Source organism: Apodemus sylvaticus, chromosome X (genome assembly GCF_947179515.1).
Source record: "Apodemus sylvaticus chromosome X, mApoSyl1.1, whole genome shotgun sequence".
NCBI classification, from domain to species: domain Eukaryota; kingdom Metazoa; phylum Chordata; class Mammalia; order Rodentia; family Muridae; genus Apodemus; species Apodemus sylvaticus.
In genome coordinates, this window is record NC_067495.1 from 54,955,252 (window position 1) to 54,972,257 (window position 17,006).

General features: G+C 38.7%; 1 protein-coding gene across 5 annotated transcripts in view; it reads right to left on the reverse strand.

Annotated features, from left to right (window-relative positions):
- Positions 1-2,524: 2,524 nt before the first annotated feature.
- Zfx (zinc finger protein X-linked) overlaps positions 2,525-17,006 on the reverse strand; it is a 48,093-nt gene continuing 33,611 nt past the window's right edge. For 4 of the 5 annotated variants that reach the window (XM_052170467.1, XM_052170466.1, XM_052170465.1 and 1 more), the window contains 5 exons: positions 10,452-10,601; positions 10,127-10,270; positions 9,620-9,775; positions 8,962-9,102; positions 2,525-7,934 (listed from right to left, as the gene is read on the reverse strand). In XM_052170467.1, the coding sequence (XP_052026427.1) occupies positions 6,751-7,934; positions 8,962-9,102; positions 9,620-9,775; positions 10,127-10,270; positions 10,452-10,601 (1,775 nt within the window). In that variant the 3' untranslated portion in view covers positions 2,525-6,750. The remainder of the gene's footprint in view (positions 7,935-8,961; positions 9,103-9,619; positions 9,776-10,126; positions 10,271-10,451; positions 10,602-17,006) is intronic. The other variant, XM_052170470.1, reaches the window with a different exon arrangement.

Here is a 17,006-nt window from a genome sequence, read left to right on the forward strand (position 1 = left end):
TTCTGGAGGCTGAGGCCTGGCTGTCCCTGCTAGGTCATGTCACCACTGTTGCTAACCTGACTCTACTGAACTAGACTGCTGCTGTATCTGTGATATTCATTAAGTATTCGTGAGTGGATTGAGCTGCTACTGCCTGCTAACTTGTGAACGAAACTGCTGATTTCCAGGTAAGACAGACAGGAGTTGTTCTAAAGAACCTTTAAAAACAGGTCCACTTCCCCCATATCCTTTCTTCTCCACTACCTCTGGTGGGTGGTGGTACGTTACAAGAAAAGTTAACAGTGGTCCATTCAGTAATTCAGTGTTATCCTCAACTAGTGAATGCATTTGAGGCCAGCCTTTTGTTTTTGTTGTTTTGTTTTTTTGGATTTGGTTTTTTCGAGACAGGGTTTCTCTGTGTAGCCCTGGCTGTCCCTGAACTTACTCTGTAGACCAGGCTGGCCTTGACCTCAGAAATCCTCCTGCCTCTGCTTCCCAAGTGCTGGGCTTAAAGGCGTGCACCACCTGGCTGAGGCCAGTCTTAAGAGACAGGGAGAGAGAGGAGGGGGGATATACACTGGCTATGTAGACCAGGGTGGCCTTAATTCAGGCAATCCTACTCCAGCCTCCAAATGTTAAGATTAAAGGTGTGAACATTTAAATTTGGCTTATTTTGCGAGTGCACGCGCGTGAATGTGGGCATGTAGGTGTGCTCGTGTGTTTGTGTGCGCATGTGTTTTACCACTAGAATAAATCCTCGGCCCTAAATTTGCCCTTCATGGTTATTTTTCTGTTGAGAACTATATCGTATGTCTGTAATCCTAGCACTCAGCAAGCAGAGACAATGTGATCTTAAATTTGAAGCCAACACTTGCTGCTAGACCTGATATTGAGTTTGATCCCCAGGACCCACAAGGTGGAAAAGAACCAAGTCCTGAAAATATATGATCTCCAGGTATACAATGTGTTGTTCACACACATGGCCACCAAAATGAAATAAAATTGTATTTAAATTGAAGCCAACCTAGGTGATATATAACAGTTAAGTCCCTCTTTCAACAAACAATAACAAAAAATTCTAAAGAACAAAATATCCTGCTTAGGAGAAATAGGAACTAAAGCTTTTAACATACCACAACCCACAACCCCTAGAAGAGTGGACACACACACACACACACACACACACACACACACACAGCCAAAAGGGAAAACGCTGCTTATTCAGGAGCTAGTGCTAGGGGAGGAAAAACAGTAGGGATGGCACAAGGGAACCCTCTCTCCATCTTTTCATGTCCTTAGTCAAGGTGGCTAGAGCATGCTGTTTCCACAGTAGGTGACAGTCAGCCAGTGTTTGTGACTCAGTGTAGAGGGTGGATTCCATGCCTCCAGGTGAGTGGCCGCAGTTAGTGCTTCCACCGGGTAGATTTAGAGATAAACCCTTCTAAGCTCAGAGCCTCCCAACTCAGCATTACCACTCAGTCAATGTTTGGATCTTTTCATTATTTTTCAAGACTTTAATGCATGTGTACATGTGTGCATAGATGCCATGTATGTGTTAAGTGCCCTTGGAAGGCAGAAACAGGTATCAGATCCCCAGTCACAGCTGCTCGACATGGGGAACTGAACTCAGGTCATCTTGAAGCACGCCAAGTGTGCTTAACCACTGAGCCACATTCTCCAGCCCCAACATGTGGTTTCTTGTGCATATTCCCAACACAATTAGAACTCAAGAAGGGAGGACAGACTTAACAGAACCTCCAAAACCTCAACATAGATCTCTACTATTTCCAAAAATCTCAGATGAAAGAAATGGGCTCTGCATTACATCAAATATAAACATGAAGCAGTCAGAAACTGCCTCCTAGAGAGCGAACTTACAGGAGTCTAGTTCACTACTGTGTAATCCCAGCCAAAGTACAGAGATTTCTGTGGCAGTCCACATAGCTCTATGTCATCTACAAGTCATGCAAAGGGTCTTGGTAACAAGGAACCCTAGTGGCCTCACAGTATCAGCAGGCAAATCCTTGCTGTTCTCCAAAGCCAGCAAGACAAAATGGGAAAGGAAAACCAAGCAAAAGAAAATAATTCTTGATTTGCAGCCTCAATTGGATCAAGTATTTCCATCAGAGGTCAGAAAACTATTTTAAAACCCAAATAGGGCTGGGGAGAGGGCTGCCAATAAAGTGCTGCTGTGCACGAATCACACAAAGTGTGCCAGGTGCCTCTTCACCAGCACCTATGTAAAGGTCCCACGATGACACGTGCCTGTAATGTCAAGAATGGGGAGGCAGAGTCAAGAGCATCCTGGAGTTTGCTGGCCAAACAGGCCAGCCAAATAAAACTCAAGTAGTTACAGAAGTCATACTTAAAGCACCAGTGGTTTCCTTGATGGTGAGAAGCACTAAAGTGAAGGGGATCACACTGGTCTTGTAACGTAACAAGGTAGGGATCGATTATGTGATCCAAGTCTCATTTCTGTGTGCACATGTGTGACGTGTGCTGAGTGTCCATGTATGCCTTGTCTATAGCCAACACTCCACTAGGGTAACTTAAAACAAAATAGGAATTTATTTACAATAGCAAAGATGTCAAAAATAACAGGAACAATATATAACAAATCCAAGAATTATTTTATGAAAAAGGCAAACAATATATACATGAAACAAAAGATAAAAACAAAATCCATAGGGCAAACTTAACTTTGACCTCCTAAAAAGTTGTAAAATGCAGCAAAATGTCATTTTTAATATGAATTACTTTAGAACTCTGGGCCAATTAAACACACACAAGAACACACAATTTTCAGTCCTTCTCTTTACTAATCAAGTCTTCCAACATTTGAGGAATGCAACATTGGGGGCTCTGTAAGAGTAGGAGGTCCAGGTTGTTCAGATGTGTACTGAAGGGTGTACTTAGCGACTGACAAGACTCGAGACTTGTAGGGACAGGATGAAACCAAAGTCTCTGGATTCTAACTTACTCTCACTGTGCCATCTCTAGCTGCTTTTGGTGAGCTTCTCGACTACTACACAAAACATCACACTAAGTAATCTTTCGGTTCCTCAAGTGCTCTGGGGTCACTTTCACTAAACTTGAGCATGCAGCAGAATCACCAGGGGAGCTCGCTAACCCAGGCTGCCGGGGCTGGGGCTCACGCTGCGTCCCTGCTCACTGGGGACCGGACTAAGAGCACAGGCTACTTTGCTGACAGGCATTATTCTGACATGGCTCCTCTTTAAGATGCCGACTCATCTTGCATTTCCTTACACAAATGTTAAGGAATTAATGTAATTAATTGCAGGAAATTAATACCGAGAACCCCAGCAACAATAGGGCAGCATTATTTTAGCAGAATGGGTGAGATCAGCTTTTCTCAGACTCATGACTGACTGATGTCCACCACATTCTCATAGACATGTACCTCAAGTTTTAGTTCTTTCTCACCTCATCTGTCTTAGACCAACACTGGTTTCTAGATTACAGAATCTCACTGTTAAAATCAAAAGTGCTGCATATGTCTCAGGATTCCTGACTTTTACCCAACTTGCAATTTTCACTACTACAGTGACCATCCTCCAAGATTTGAGTCTACTAGAGGCCTCCAACCTGGGCATAAATGGGTAACTAAAAGGTCGGGCCTCAGACTGAATGTGCTGTGAACTGATAATAAAAACAAATCTTAAGTGCTTTCAAAACCCACTTTATGGATGGGTAATTTGTAACAGGAATCAGAGATGCTAATAAAACAAACCATTTACAAAGATAAAAGAAAAGATGAATTTCAAGGACATGCTCATCAAAGGACTCACCAATCACCTCTTAACTTCTCAATGTTACTTGCAAATTCACAGGACTGAAATACCAGTATTTGCATCCAAGTCACAAAATTCAAAGCAATCAAGCATTTTGCATTCCACTGCTGCATAAAAGGAATTAAGAAATAGGGGGATGAAAATAATCCACTGCTTTTTGATGTTTATTAGGTTTACAAAAACTGTACATTTTCTTTCTTAAGAAAAAGCTTTAACTTAGTACTGGTATCAAATAGACTGAACATTCGTTAACAGGAAAATATTCTGATTTTTATTTTTGCACGTTATTCTCAAGTACACAATTACAATAATGTCACACATCCCCTATATGATTTTCTTTTTATGTATTTTACTTTTTTTACAAAGTATACAGAGGGAGGGACATACAATATTTAATAGGATATTTCTACAGAACAATAACTTATATTGTGTCCTTGTAAAAATCTGTACCTCTTTAAAACATTGAACTGAAACACCCTTTTTTAGCTTTGCTAATCAAAATTGTTTTAAGAATTAAAACTAGGTTGTAACTAACGTCAGTACGTAACAGTGACTACTTCATTTTCTTTTTATACAGACACATTTTATATTCACTTGACCAAACCCTTAAATACCTTTTAAAGGCTTCAATATTGTGCTTTAAAAAGAAAAGAACTGTGTGGTTCCAGATTATGTAAAGAGAAATATAAAGTGTGTAAAGTGTTGTGTCCCATATCTTTCAGTTTATTTAAAAAAATATATGTTAAATAGTCCAATCATTCGCTCTGTACTGATTGTAGATGATTTTTAAATTTCATAAATTTCAGTGTCAGGTGTATTACATTTCTTCTGGGGAAAATAATGAAGTAGATTTTAAAAGTTCTCACCAAAAAAAAAAAAAAAGTCAGCTTTCAAGAATAACAGGGCAATAAAACAAATCATAGTTGTGATGTATTTTTTTTAAAGCACATTGCAGAGGCTACAAAGGCAAAAGGATTCCCTATCAGATGGAAAACTTAGGGAACCCATGCCCTGGCATTGACTGGCATTGAGGATGGAGTTCATACCAGCCTTAAGAATTTGATTTAGAACTAGACTAAATCAATCTAGCACTTTAGAGGTTTGCCAAACACCAAATACTCAAGACAACTAACCCCAAAAAATATAACTTTTGAATACAAATCTTGATGACAAAGAGAAGGATGGAAGGTAAAAACTAACGGCACGAAAGGGATGGAGCACCATAATGAGGCAGCAAGGCAGCTATCGAGTGGGAAGAATCTTCTAAGTCTCCCGTGATGTGCCAGACCCGTGTGCCAACAGCCAATTCCAGGGACTCTAGAAACTGTTTTCCAAAATGACATCTTAACGAAAATCATAATATCCAACTTATTTTTACAAATTTCATCAGCGATCAGACCTGTATGTTACAAATTGCCAGCTCTCAAAAACAAAATTGTGAAAGACTTGGTAAGGATCCAAGTGAGGCCTCAGACTGTTCACACACTCGGACCACACCTCTATCGTGTAATCCAAGACAAGCGAGTGTTAAGTTTTTCAAGTTAACTAAGAACTAACAGAGCAGGCTCAACTGGCCGAGTCTAAGCCTTTCTTAGCACCCGTTCTCTGGTCCACGGAGCCATCACTCCCGTTCTGTCCCCCTCGCTTGGTCAGACAAGAGTTCCCTCTCTGGCTTATCAGAGAGAACTGGGGGATTCATGTCTGGATACCCATTAGCTTTTCAGAAAAATATAAAGGCATGGAGTTGAAACTGTATGAAAACATTGTATCTATAAACATCTTAACCTCTATTTTTCAATTATTTTTCAATTACCAAAGATATTTAAAAGAAAATACCTTTACTCTTTAAAAATACTAGTGTCCTTATTTTCCTTCTAATTCTTCACCTGAGTAGTCTCTCTGAAGAGCAAGACTTACAAAATGCTCTCTCTTGCATCCCTGGATCTTTCACGTTACTGTAAATTTAATACTTTTCATTATAGATTTTAAAGAACTACTACTGGGGGTTGTGTGTATAAGTATGTAAAATAAGCAATACACACAGATACATGTTACATATATATGTGTATATATAGATAGATATATATAATTCAGGGTACATTTACATATATAAAGTTGCAAAAGATCCTATGAGCCACAAGTTACCCCTAGGAGATTCCAAAATGCAGTCTTCAGTTAAATTTCATTTGGAGCACACAACCATTCCAAGACAAAGCAGCACAGATAAAATAATCAAAATACAACAAGATCAAGCAAAAATTTCCAACAAGGTTTTCTAAAAGTTTACTACACTGACAAAAGATGTAAAGAGTCTAAAGAAAAAAAAAAGTATAGTTTCTCCACTAAAAAGGAAAAAAAAATCAGAAAGAAAAGTAAACACAAACCCAGCCACTGTTCTTCTACACAGCGATGCCAGGGACACAAAAGTTCCTATGAAAACTTTCATTGTCATACAGTCTACAATACTAAGCAAGACAAGTAAATGACTTCCATGTTACGAGCATGAGACCTCACCATACAAAAATCTCCCCTTCCATTAGATGTCTCTGACCATTTGTGAGAAATTTGTGAGACAAAAGTCCACATGAATCCTTTCAGTTACCAATGCAGAGTTACCATGAGTTAACTGGTCTTACAAGAGTACCATCAAGGTAAGCAAGGTAAATATTTTAAAATAAATATAAAACTTCTAAGATAGAAAACTTCAGTATAGAATCAGGGATTACTTTAGTAAAAGCAACTAACTTGTTGCTGCTTTTTCCCACGTATTAAACAAACTGAATAGAATTCAGAACACACTATTGAACAAAACGTAAAAACAGTCAACTAGAAGCAATAATCCTATTTGTACACAGCATAAATCAATATACAGTATTGTTATGAGAACAAGACTGATTGGCTTTTAAATGAATTTTCTGTTGAAGGCCAGTTTCTCTACAAAGAACTGTGAAGAGTACTGTTAGGGCAGGCCAACCTCTTTATGATGTCGCATTATGTGCTGGTTCTTTTCCGAGGGTCTCCGGAATCCTTTCTTGCAGTACTCACAGCGGTGAGGATAGTCTTTCGTATGAATGGAGATAACGTGCCGCTTAAAGCCCGAGGCATCCGTAGTGCTATATTCACAGTACTCACACTGATACACTTTCCGGCCACTGTGGGTCTTCATATGCTTTTTAAGCTCACTTTGTTGCCGAAATCCCTTTCTGCATCTCTTACACCTAAATGGAAGGTCCTTTGTATGAACCGAGAGAATATGGCGACTTAGTACAAACGGATCTGCAATCTTAAAGTCACAATGTCTACACTGGTGCATTTTTTTACCCTTGTGGGCAGCCACATGTTTCTTGAGTTCTGAAGGCCTGTGAAAGCCTTTATCGCACATGTCACACTTGTGAGGATAGTCCTTTGTGTGAACTGAAATTATGTGTCGTTTCAAATCACTTGAGTTGGAACTCTTGTGGTCACAATGCAAACACTGATGAGTTTTGCTCTCCTGATGGATAAGAGCATGCTGTTGCACCTCTTTGGTATCTGAGAAAGTCAGAAGACAAATGTCACACTTGAATGGCATCTCTTTACTATGCTTAGTTTTTACATGTGTTTTCAAGTTAGAAGAATCTGCAGACCTGTATTCGCAGTACTGGCATTCATAGGGCTTCTCTCCAGTATGGATTCGCATGTGCTTTTTGAGCTCTGACGGATGACGGAAACCTTTGCCACACTCTACACAAATGTGAGGAAAATTCTTGCTGTGGACTGCCAAAAGGTGGCGATTCAATAGGCCTTGTTCAGCTGTTTCGTATTCACAGAACTTACACTTGTGCATTTTGTTGGCTCCTTTTTCCTTATGCACCATTTTATGAGTAAACAAAGCCCCAGCATGAGAGAAATGCTTGCCACACTCATCGCATTCTATGGCTTTCTCTGTCTTGCTGGTTAGCTTGTGGCTCTCCAGGTGATTGTGTAAACTTATCTTCTTGTTGGTAGTGTAATCACAGTCAGTACAGCGGTACTTTTTCTTGGCGAGGTGTTCAGGGTGGTTTTTCATGTGTCTTTTCAAGAAACCTCTTGATTTAAACTTCTTGCCACAAATCATGCAAGGGTAGACAGTCAGAGGATGTCCATCTGGGCCAATAATTATTGCTAAGAAAGGAAAGGAGCATAAGTGATCAAAACGTGCTGATTTGGTTTCTTCAAAAGTCTGAATGTGTGCTCTGAACACTACAGTCAAGGGCTCCTCGCTTGTCTACCCGCTACACATTCTTTTCTCTTATTCAGTCTATGGTACACAACAACCTGGCCCTAAGAACTTGGACTGCATTAAACTAGTCTTTTCCATTTTAACAAAATTGATTAATAATTATGCAATTTCTATTGAAAAGTGAGTATTTTAACAAAATTGATTAATAAATATGCAATTTCTATTGAAAAGTGAGTACGCCTCATCAATTTAGAAACCTGTGGGAATTAGTCATAAGTTTTTTAGTTAGAACTCCTGCTTTATTAAAAAACACTATAATAAAATAAAAAACTTATAATAAAGCTTAAATATACCAAAAGAAGTCTTAATGTGCAAATTGGTATATAAGAAATAAGCTACGGGGCTGGAGAGATGGTTCAGCAGGTAAGAGCACTGACTGCTCTTCCCAAGGTCCTGAGTTCCAATCCCAGCAACCACGTGGTGGCTCACAACCATCTGTAATGAGATCTGATGCCCTCTTCAGGTGTGTCTAAAGACAGCTACAGTGTGCTTACATATAATAATAAATAAATCTTTTAAAAAGAAATAAGCTACATCACACAAACTCAAGTACTTAATGTGTTGCTCTGTCAATCACGACCATTTTATGTTGAAATAATCATTCTTTAACTTTAATATTTTTTCAAAAATGAACAACTGCCAACATGGATGAAAGGATTCCCTTTCATTTTCACATAATTCAAGTTTTGAACATTTTCATCCTTCTTTGACCCATTTCCCACTCCTTTTAAATCATTAAAATCATTCATGAATATCACTGAATTCTGAAATTTAATACATAAAAGCTACAAAGAGTCTAGCCTCTAGAATGCCATCACAACACCCCCGTGGATGCACACTAGCAGTTATTTCCCGAGAGCTTGCGGAGCGGAGCACGCCGCACTGTGGGACTCGCGCGCGCGCCCTCACCTGTTTGGTACTGCCTGGAATCAGGTCTTCTCCTTTTCTTTGGTTTTTGTTTAGCCAGTCTGCCGAGGCCAGCAGACTCATCTATGTGCAAGAGGGCACTTGCAGTGCCATTCCGGTTTTCAATTCCATCTGAATTATTACCTAACAATGTGTATTAAAAAAAAAAACAAAATCATACAGTATTATAAAAAATTATAAAGAATTAGGAATTCTTTATTAACTACAACAATGAAAAGCCATGATACTCATGAATGACAGATATACCCCACTCTATAGAGTTTTATGGGCACACTCACTACAGTAAGAACACTGGAAATGCCTAGCTTCCAAAGCTAAACCATGCTTCAGAATATTCCCTTGTGGGTCTCATGCTCTCTCTCAAGATTTTAAAGCCATGGACCTGATACAGTAAGACTTCTGAAATGTTCTACCTTGAAAGCCTGTGCACTTCATACAGTGTATTTCCTTCTATATAATGTAAACAGGAGGAAATGCCTGTTTAAAGTCAGGACAAAAAGTAGGCTTTATAATCCTCCTCTGCTCTTGTTGAATCACATAATCCTTACACAGTACTAGTACTTCAGATTTCTAAACCTAAAACCACAAAAACTACTTTACAATCACAAATTCATGTCCAAAGAGCTGCTGTGTGCCTTACCGTAAGCAGCTGCCCACGCGATCGGCATGAAGGTTTTCATCTCATTGTCCTCCACTTGCTGTTCATGTACCGCGGCAGCGGCGGCAGCAGCGGCGGCAGCATCTTCCTCCCCAACTATCACCTCCATATAAACTTCATCGGCAATCTCAGCAACATCTAAGTACAAAATTAGATGAACTTCTCTGACCCAGTTCTCAGAGCTCATAGGAAAGATACTTTCATTTGAATTCAGCTAATATGCAAATGGAAAGAAGGCTAAACATTACCTAGAAGACAGTTTTTGTAAAATAAACACTTGCTGAATAACTCTTTTCTTGATTTTCACTATAATTTACTTTTAAAGAGGCAAACGTGCTAAACATACGCGAGTGAATAATGATTCCCTGAGAACAAGGTGGCACAGTAATTTCTAAAAGGATGCCACTTCCTTCAAGTACTGACCATTAGAAAGAGACAGAGGAAACACTCAGGAACAGATTTTCTCCCACAGAAAGACCATGTACTTACTCAATTCTTCTTCTTCTTGCTGGGAGTCGTTAACAGCCATATAAACCATCTTTTCCCTGGGAACGCGAATACTATTGTTTGGATCAAGTAGTTCAACGCCATGCTCGTTCTCAGGCTCGCTTTCCACGATGTCTACAGTTCCGCCTATCAAGGAAAACAGCTGCTTAAGTATTTATTTTAAAATCTCATTTCCACTTCTTCCTTTTTCAAACATATTTCTCTGATACTATGCTAAACTTATTTTATCTTCAGAAAAGACTTCACATCTTCTCAGTCTAAGTAACCCAAAAACAATTAGACTGAAGTACTGCTCAGCACTGCTCACCTAAGTCATCTTCTCCAGGATCAGCTTTAAAAATGTACACCTTGATGACTTCAGGGCAAGTGCCATCCACTTTACAAGGATCAATTTCTGTTTCGTTGTCCATAGTCAGTCCAGATGAACCATCATGTTCTATTTTACCAGCATCATCCACTAAGCAAGCAGAAAATACATCTCAAGTAATAATAGAAAATGCTTAAACAGAAAGTTACTGTTTGAGTTCTGCTAACAAACATTCTCTTTCACTTGAGTCACATAAAATTGGATGATTTTAACCTAGACAAGTAGACGGTTCAATAAATACCTTTCTAAAGACTTTTAAAATTGAGATCAGATATTTAAAAAAGTATTACTCACAGAAAAAAATTGCGTGGTAGCCTAAAAACTGCAAGTAAAATGATGTATTTAGCCTTTGCTAAACACAAGTAAAAGCACTCCTACATTTAAAATAATCTTTTAATATTTAACGTGAAGACCTTAAAAAAATCTTCTAGTAGTAAAATGAAAAAGCACGGTCTTCATATGAATATTTCATACACTCTACTTCATGGTTACTACGCTTAAATATTATTTGATATGATGTGATCTATTTTCATCAGAATAATACATTTAAAAATAAAGAAAGCATGACTGCCAGAAAGGATGGAGAATGGAAATTCTAATTCAATCTGCTTAAAACTTATCGAACACTGGGCTCAATGGCACATACCTTTAACCCTAGCATCAGGAGCTGAAGGCAGGCAGGTCTCTATGAGTTCCAAGGCCAACTTGGTCTACATAGGGAAACCTTGTCCCCACCCCACCCCACCCTCCAAAAAAACAAAAGCAAAAACCCAAACAAACAAAAACCTTATAATACATATCTTATGTAAGAACGCGTATATACAAGTCTAACTTGTGGCTTTAAGTCAAGGTCCTTGGTGGTAAATACTGCAATACTGCAATATATAAATTCAAACACACTCTGATATGCATATCTGTCCTCTTGAAAGACAAAAAAAGAGAGGCCATAAGAAAAAGATTAGTGAGAAACAAAGGAAAGAAGGTAGAAGACGGGAAAGTGTTAAACAGCAAACTACACTTTTAAACGCTTGATAAAGGGCTGGAGAGATGGCTCAGTGGTTAAGAGCACTGACTGCAATTCTGAAGGTCCTGAGTTCAATTCCCAGCAACCACATGATGGCTCACAGCCATCTGTAATAGGATCTGACGCCCTCTTCGGGTGTGTCTGAAGAGAGCAACAGTGTGCCCTTACATAAAATAAATACATCTTTACAAAAACAAAGCTTGATAGAAGTCACCAAAGTAATCGGTGTTGTATATGATTTGGAAAATAAAACACAAGAAAAATGATGTCAAACACACTCTAGTTCTGAAAAAAAAAAAATGGCCAAAAATGTAATTGCCATTATAAGTTGCCTTATATCAGACATTATTTAGAGGCATCTCTGGCAACACAGAAAGTGTGGTAAAGGTTAATAAAAACTCAGCACCTAGGACAATTTATCATAAAAATTTAAATATCAATGTTAACTCTATTAAAGAGACACATGACCTGGAAGTGGTTGCACAAGTCTTTAATCCCAGTACTGGGGAGACAGAGACAGGCAGATCCCTGTGAGTTTGAGGCCAAAATGATCCAGAGCAAGTTCCATGACAGCCAGGGGGCTGTACAGAAAAACCCTGTCTCCAAAAAAAAAAAAAAAAAAAAAGGAAAAGAAAAGAGGGAGGGAGGGAGAACAAACCATAAAACTGCTCACCCAGCCCTAGTGGCCTCGCTCATCCCACGTGAAGGGAACCAAGTCCAAGTGCAAGGTCTAGAGAGAGACCTTAAGGGTATCGACAAGCTTGCCCTTTCTCTTTTAGTTCTCTTCCTGGTGTTCTCCCACATATATCAGTTCTCTTTCTGGCTGGACATTTTGTTTTACTCAATTCATCAAATGGTGAATTGTAATTGTACATCATTAAGACTTTAGATTAGGTATTGGGAAATAAGTAAGTCTGTTCTCCAGTGAGAAAGCAGACAAGTAGTCAGATGATTATTTTAACTGGAGCAATAATAAATGTATCTACTGTTTATTGACTAAGTACTATTTATAACAACCTTGTGAAGCAGAGTACAGTACTGTTGACATTTTACATCACAGCCAATAGAAGTCTAGAAAGGTTGAGTATTTGTAGTTACACCGAATTTAAATCTCAAACCACATGAGTCACAGTCTGTGTCTGTTAACTTTTGGTCTCTAGAGTTTGAGATGGATATTGGCAAAAGCAATTACATTAAACTAGTGAATGGTGCAACTACCTGAAGATGTTTTCTTTTGACCAGAAATGAGATTTACATATTTACATATTTACTCTTTAGGCAGTTAGTACTGCAAGCGAGACTAGAGGGTGGTGGTTCTGATCACTTTTAACATTTTAAATTCTGGATCATCTTTTTTATTGTTTACAATCAATATTAATTAAAGCAAGACACAACTCATGGTTGTGGTGTCAAAAAGTCCTGTCATGTTCTCCATCAGGTTCAAAACCTGCATTTACCTAAGCAAAATTCTTATAGATATACAGACACGCACACAACAAAACAGAAATAAAAATTCAAACAAGGCAAGATATACTGACAATTTGTCAACCTGATTTCTGACTTACCTAGAATTAAGACCAAATTTTAAAAAAAAAAATCTTTAAAAAAGGGATCTCTTTAACAAAACAGGCTAGGCATGTTGGTACATGCCTTTACTTTCTTCCCAGCACTCATGAATCAGAGGCAGAGGCAGGTGGACCTCTAAGTTTAAGGCCAGCCTGGTCTACAAAGGTAGATCCAGGACAGCCAGGGCTACACAAAGAAAATCTATTAAAAAAAAAAAAAAAAAAAAGCAAAGACAACCAGAGTTATATGTGAGACCCTGTCTCAAAAATGACTAAAATACATATTTATGTGCATTTTTTAATTTTATGTATTCATCATTGCTCTCTTCAGACACACCAGAAGACAGCACTGGATCCCATTGCAGATGATTATGAGCCACCACGTGTGGTTGCTGGGAATTGAAGTCAGGACCTCTGGAAGAGCAGCCAGTGCTCTTAACCACTGAGCCAGCCCATTTTTGTGTATCTTATTTATTGGTAAATTATTTTGCTTTTCCTTGGTGGTTCTGATCACTTTTAACATTTTAAATTCTGGATCATCTCTTTTTGTTGTTGTTGTTTACAACCAATATTAATTAAAGTAAGACACAACTCATGGTTGTGGTGTCAAAAAGTCCTGTCATGTTTTCCATCAGGTTCAAAACCATTTAATGTAACTGAAAATGAAGGTGCTTTATAGAGAAAAGGCAATATGTTAACTCACATTATATATAGGAGGAAACAGACACTAAGTTCTCTGATGCCATCTTTAATAAGAAATTCATATAGAACATGAAAGAGGATCAGCATCCAAAATAATAGTGTTTCACTGTACACTAAGAGGTTCTATGTAGACAAAGAAAAGATATCCCCCTCAAGACTGAAAAAAGGAGAAGGGGACTTACTTCATTTAGGTAAAGGACAAACTATGAATACAGGTACAGAGACAAGAAATTGTATGGAAGGGCGGGGCAAAGTGGGACAAGACATGATGGGGATATCGCCTACTGCTGAACTGAATGAAGTCAGATCACAAAGGGCCTCCTGCACAGGGCAGAGATGTTCAGACTTGATCCTGGAAAGCTGGAAGTGTTCCAATCATGTCAGATAGTAAATCTCTTAGGGAACTTGAGGGCAGGGGTGAGCCTCTAGCCAAGCAATTCTACATAACATAATCTAAATGTAGAGACATAGGGCCTAGAAAGGGAAGAAAAGGGGAGATTGATTTAGAGGTACCCTAAAGCCCTAACCCTGACCAGAGGTGTGAGAGCATCTGCTATAAGTGATGAGACATCTTTAAGCAATGGTGAGATCAGAGTCTCATTACTATACCTCTTGCTAACCTTGAAAACGTGGATGGGCTGAACTCTATTAAGACACAAAGCACAGAGAGCACTTATTAGTCTGCTGTAGCAGATGACAGGCAACAAGGCCTTCAAAAAAACAACAGATAGTAGGAAGAAGGAAGAAGGCTAGGTTGGACACCTACTTGGGATAAGCAGGACTTGGGGATTGCCATGGCTAGTATGCTACGTCGAGAAGAATATGACAAAGGAACCAAGTCAGGAATTTGATTGTGAGTGGGTGAGAATGTAACAGAAAAGAGGAAAAGGAAGGATCTCTTTTTATTTATTTGTTTAAGACAGGTTCTTACTCTGTAGCCCAGCTGGGTATGGAAGTCTTGATATGGCCCAAGCTGGCCTTGAATTTGAGGCATCCCTCCTGCCTCACCCTCAAAAGTACTGGCATTAAAAGTGCTAGGCTATCAAGATGGCTCAGCAGGTAAAGATGCTTGCCACCAAGCCTGATTTTGATCCCTGAAAGGAAAGAACCAACTCCTGCCAAGTAGTCCTCATATTGTGGTACACTATATGTACATGCACCCAGACACAAACAGAGAAATAGAATTTCAAAAAATAAATAAATAAAAGCATGTGTCAACATACTCAGCAGTGAATAGTGTAATTACTTTAAAGTAGTAAGAATTTAAGTATTCTTGTAGAGCGGTAGTGGACACCTTTAATCTCAGCACTTGGGAGGCAGAGGCAGGTGAGGCCATCCTGGTCTATAGAGTGAATCAAGAGGACGACAGTATGCATGCGCTATGTGGGGGAGGGGGGCTACAGGAGAAACTCGTGTCTCAAAAACAAAACACAACAAACCAAGATGATTTTAAATATTCTCACACTCTAGATAACTGAACCCAATGGCCATTTTCAAATTTCAAACACTGGGTAGCCCCAGAAATCTCACCAGTAGAGGAGACCAGAAATACATGAGTATCATCATCGGGGCACTTATTTTTACACAGTTCAAGATTGATGAAGTTGACCTAAACCTTGAAAACCTTGAGCCAAGTTTTGCAAACCTATACTAAGCAAGACACTCAGAAAGCTAAAGCTAAAGCTTAAAAAAAAAAAAAAAAAAAAGTCGGGCGGTGGTGGTAAACGCCTGTAATCCCAGCACTTGGGAGGCACTGGCAGGCGGATTTCTGAGTTCGAGGCCAGCCTGTTCTACAGAGTGAGTTCCAGGACAGCCAGGGCTACACAGAGAAACCCTGTCTCGAAAAAACAAAAAACAAAACAAAACAAAAAAAGAAAGCTAAAGCTACATAGCTGCAAAACTCTCTCGAAAATCAAAACCACAAAAAAATGGGCAGGAGAAACGGCCTGGTAGTTAAGAGCAATTGCAGCAACTCTATGAGACACACGTTTGATTCCTAGCACCCATGTCAGGCAGCTCACAACTGCCTGTAACCCTAGCTTCAGAGGACCCAACACCCTCTTCTGTCCTAGCACGTAAGTAACATGCACCCAGACCCAGACCCAGACCCAGACCCAGACCCAGACACACACACACACACACACACACACACACACACACACACACACACACACACACATTTAATAGATGTCAAATGTTAAAAAAATAAGCAACAACAAAAACCCCAACTGGTACTAAAACGTCAAACATCCTTCTAGTTCCAACGACCAAGGCCAAGCTTGCTGTTTTGACATGTTAGCTTGTTTGTCAGGACCCTTATAAAACCTTACAACATGCAAAATGCCATATACTCACCTCTCTTATAAGAGTTTAAAAAACCTGTTTGCTTTCATAAATAGATATGAAGATGCATTTCAAATACACTGACTTCCCAGATAACAGCTATTTCTATTATTATACAAAAGTAGAATTTACCTTCAGATTTTCACCTTGAGAACTTGCCCTACCTACTCAGCCTGTGAAATTATTCTGAATATAAAATATTACAGAAGAGATTTTTTTAAAGCACACTTTGATGGTCATGTTAAGTACTCAGAATTTCACTGTAATTTTAAAGCTACTATTAAAAATGTAATTTCTAACAACAAAGAAAGGTTCGATGAGGTTGAATCACCCTGTGTATGATTTCTGCCTAAGTGTCTTCTTTAGCAGTCATGAGAACTAGTACTTTAGAATAAGGCTTCTTCAAAATAGAAGTGCATAATTTTCTTAAATTAAAATTACTTCTAATAATAACTACCATTGATTTGCATTGCATCTTGCTATTTCTTTCATGTTTCTATGTAAGTTTTTTTGCTTCATTTCCCAGATAAAGAAACCAAGGTTCTGAGATGGTGTATAACTTGGTCAAAGTCAGTTAGCTAGTGAAAGATACATGCCTGTCTTTAGAACTCAGGTCTTTATATCTCCTAGTAGATACAGAAAAATGTTTAGTGTCTGAAATTCAGTATTTAAAACAATTATCAATAATCCCAAGCCACACAGGAATTCTCTCACTTTTTTGTATTTTTTTTTCTATTCTAAAAATTGAAACTAGCAAATCATCTTCCCATCTTGCCCAGCATTTGACCTAAAAACTGAAATAAAAATATGGGGAACAATCTCATTACTAATAACAAAACTATAGCAAATATAAGCATGCTT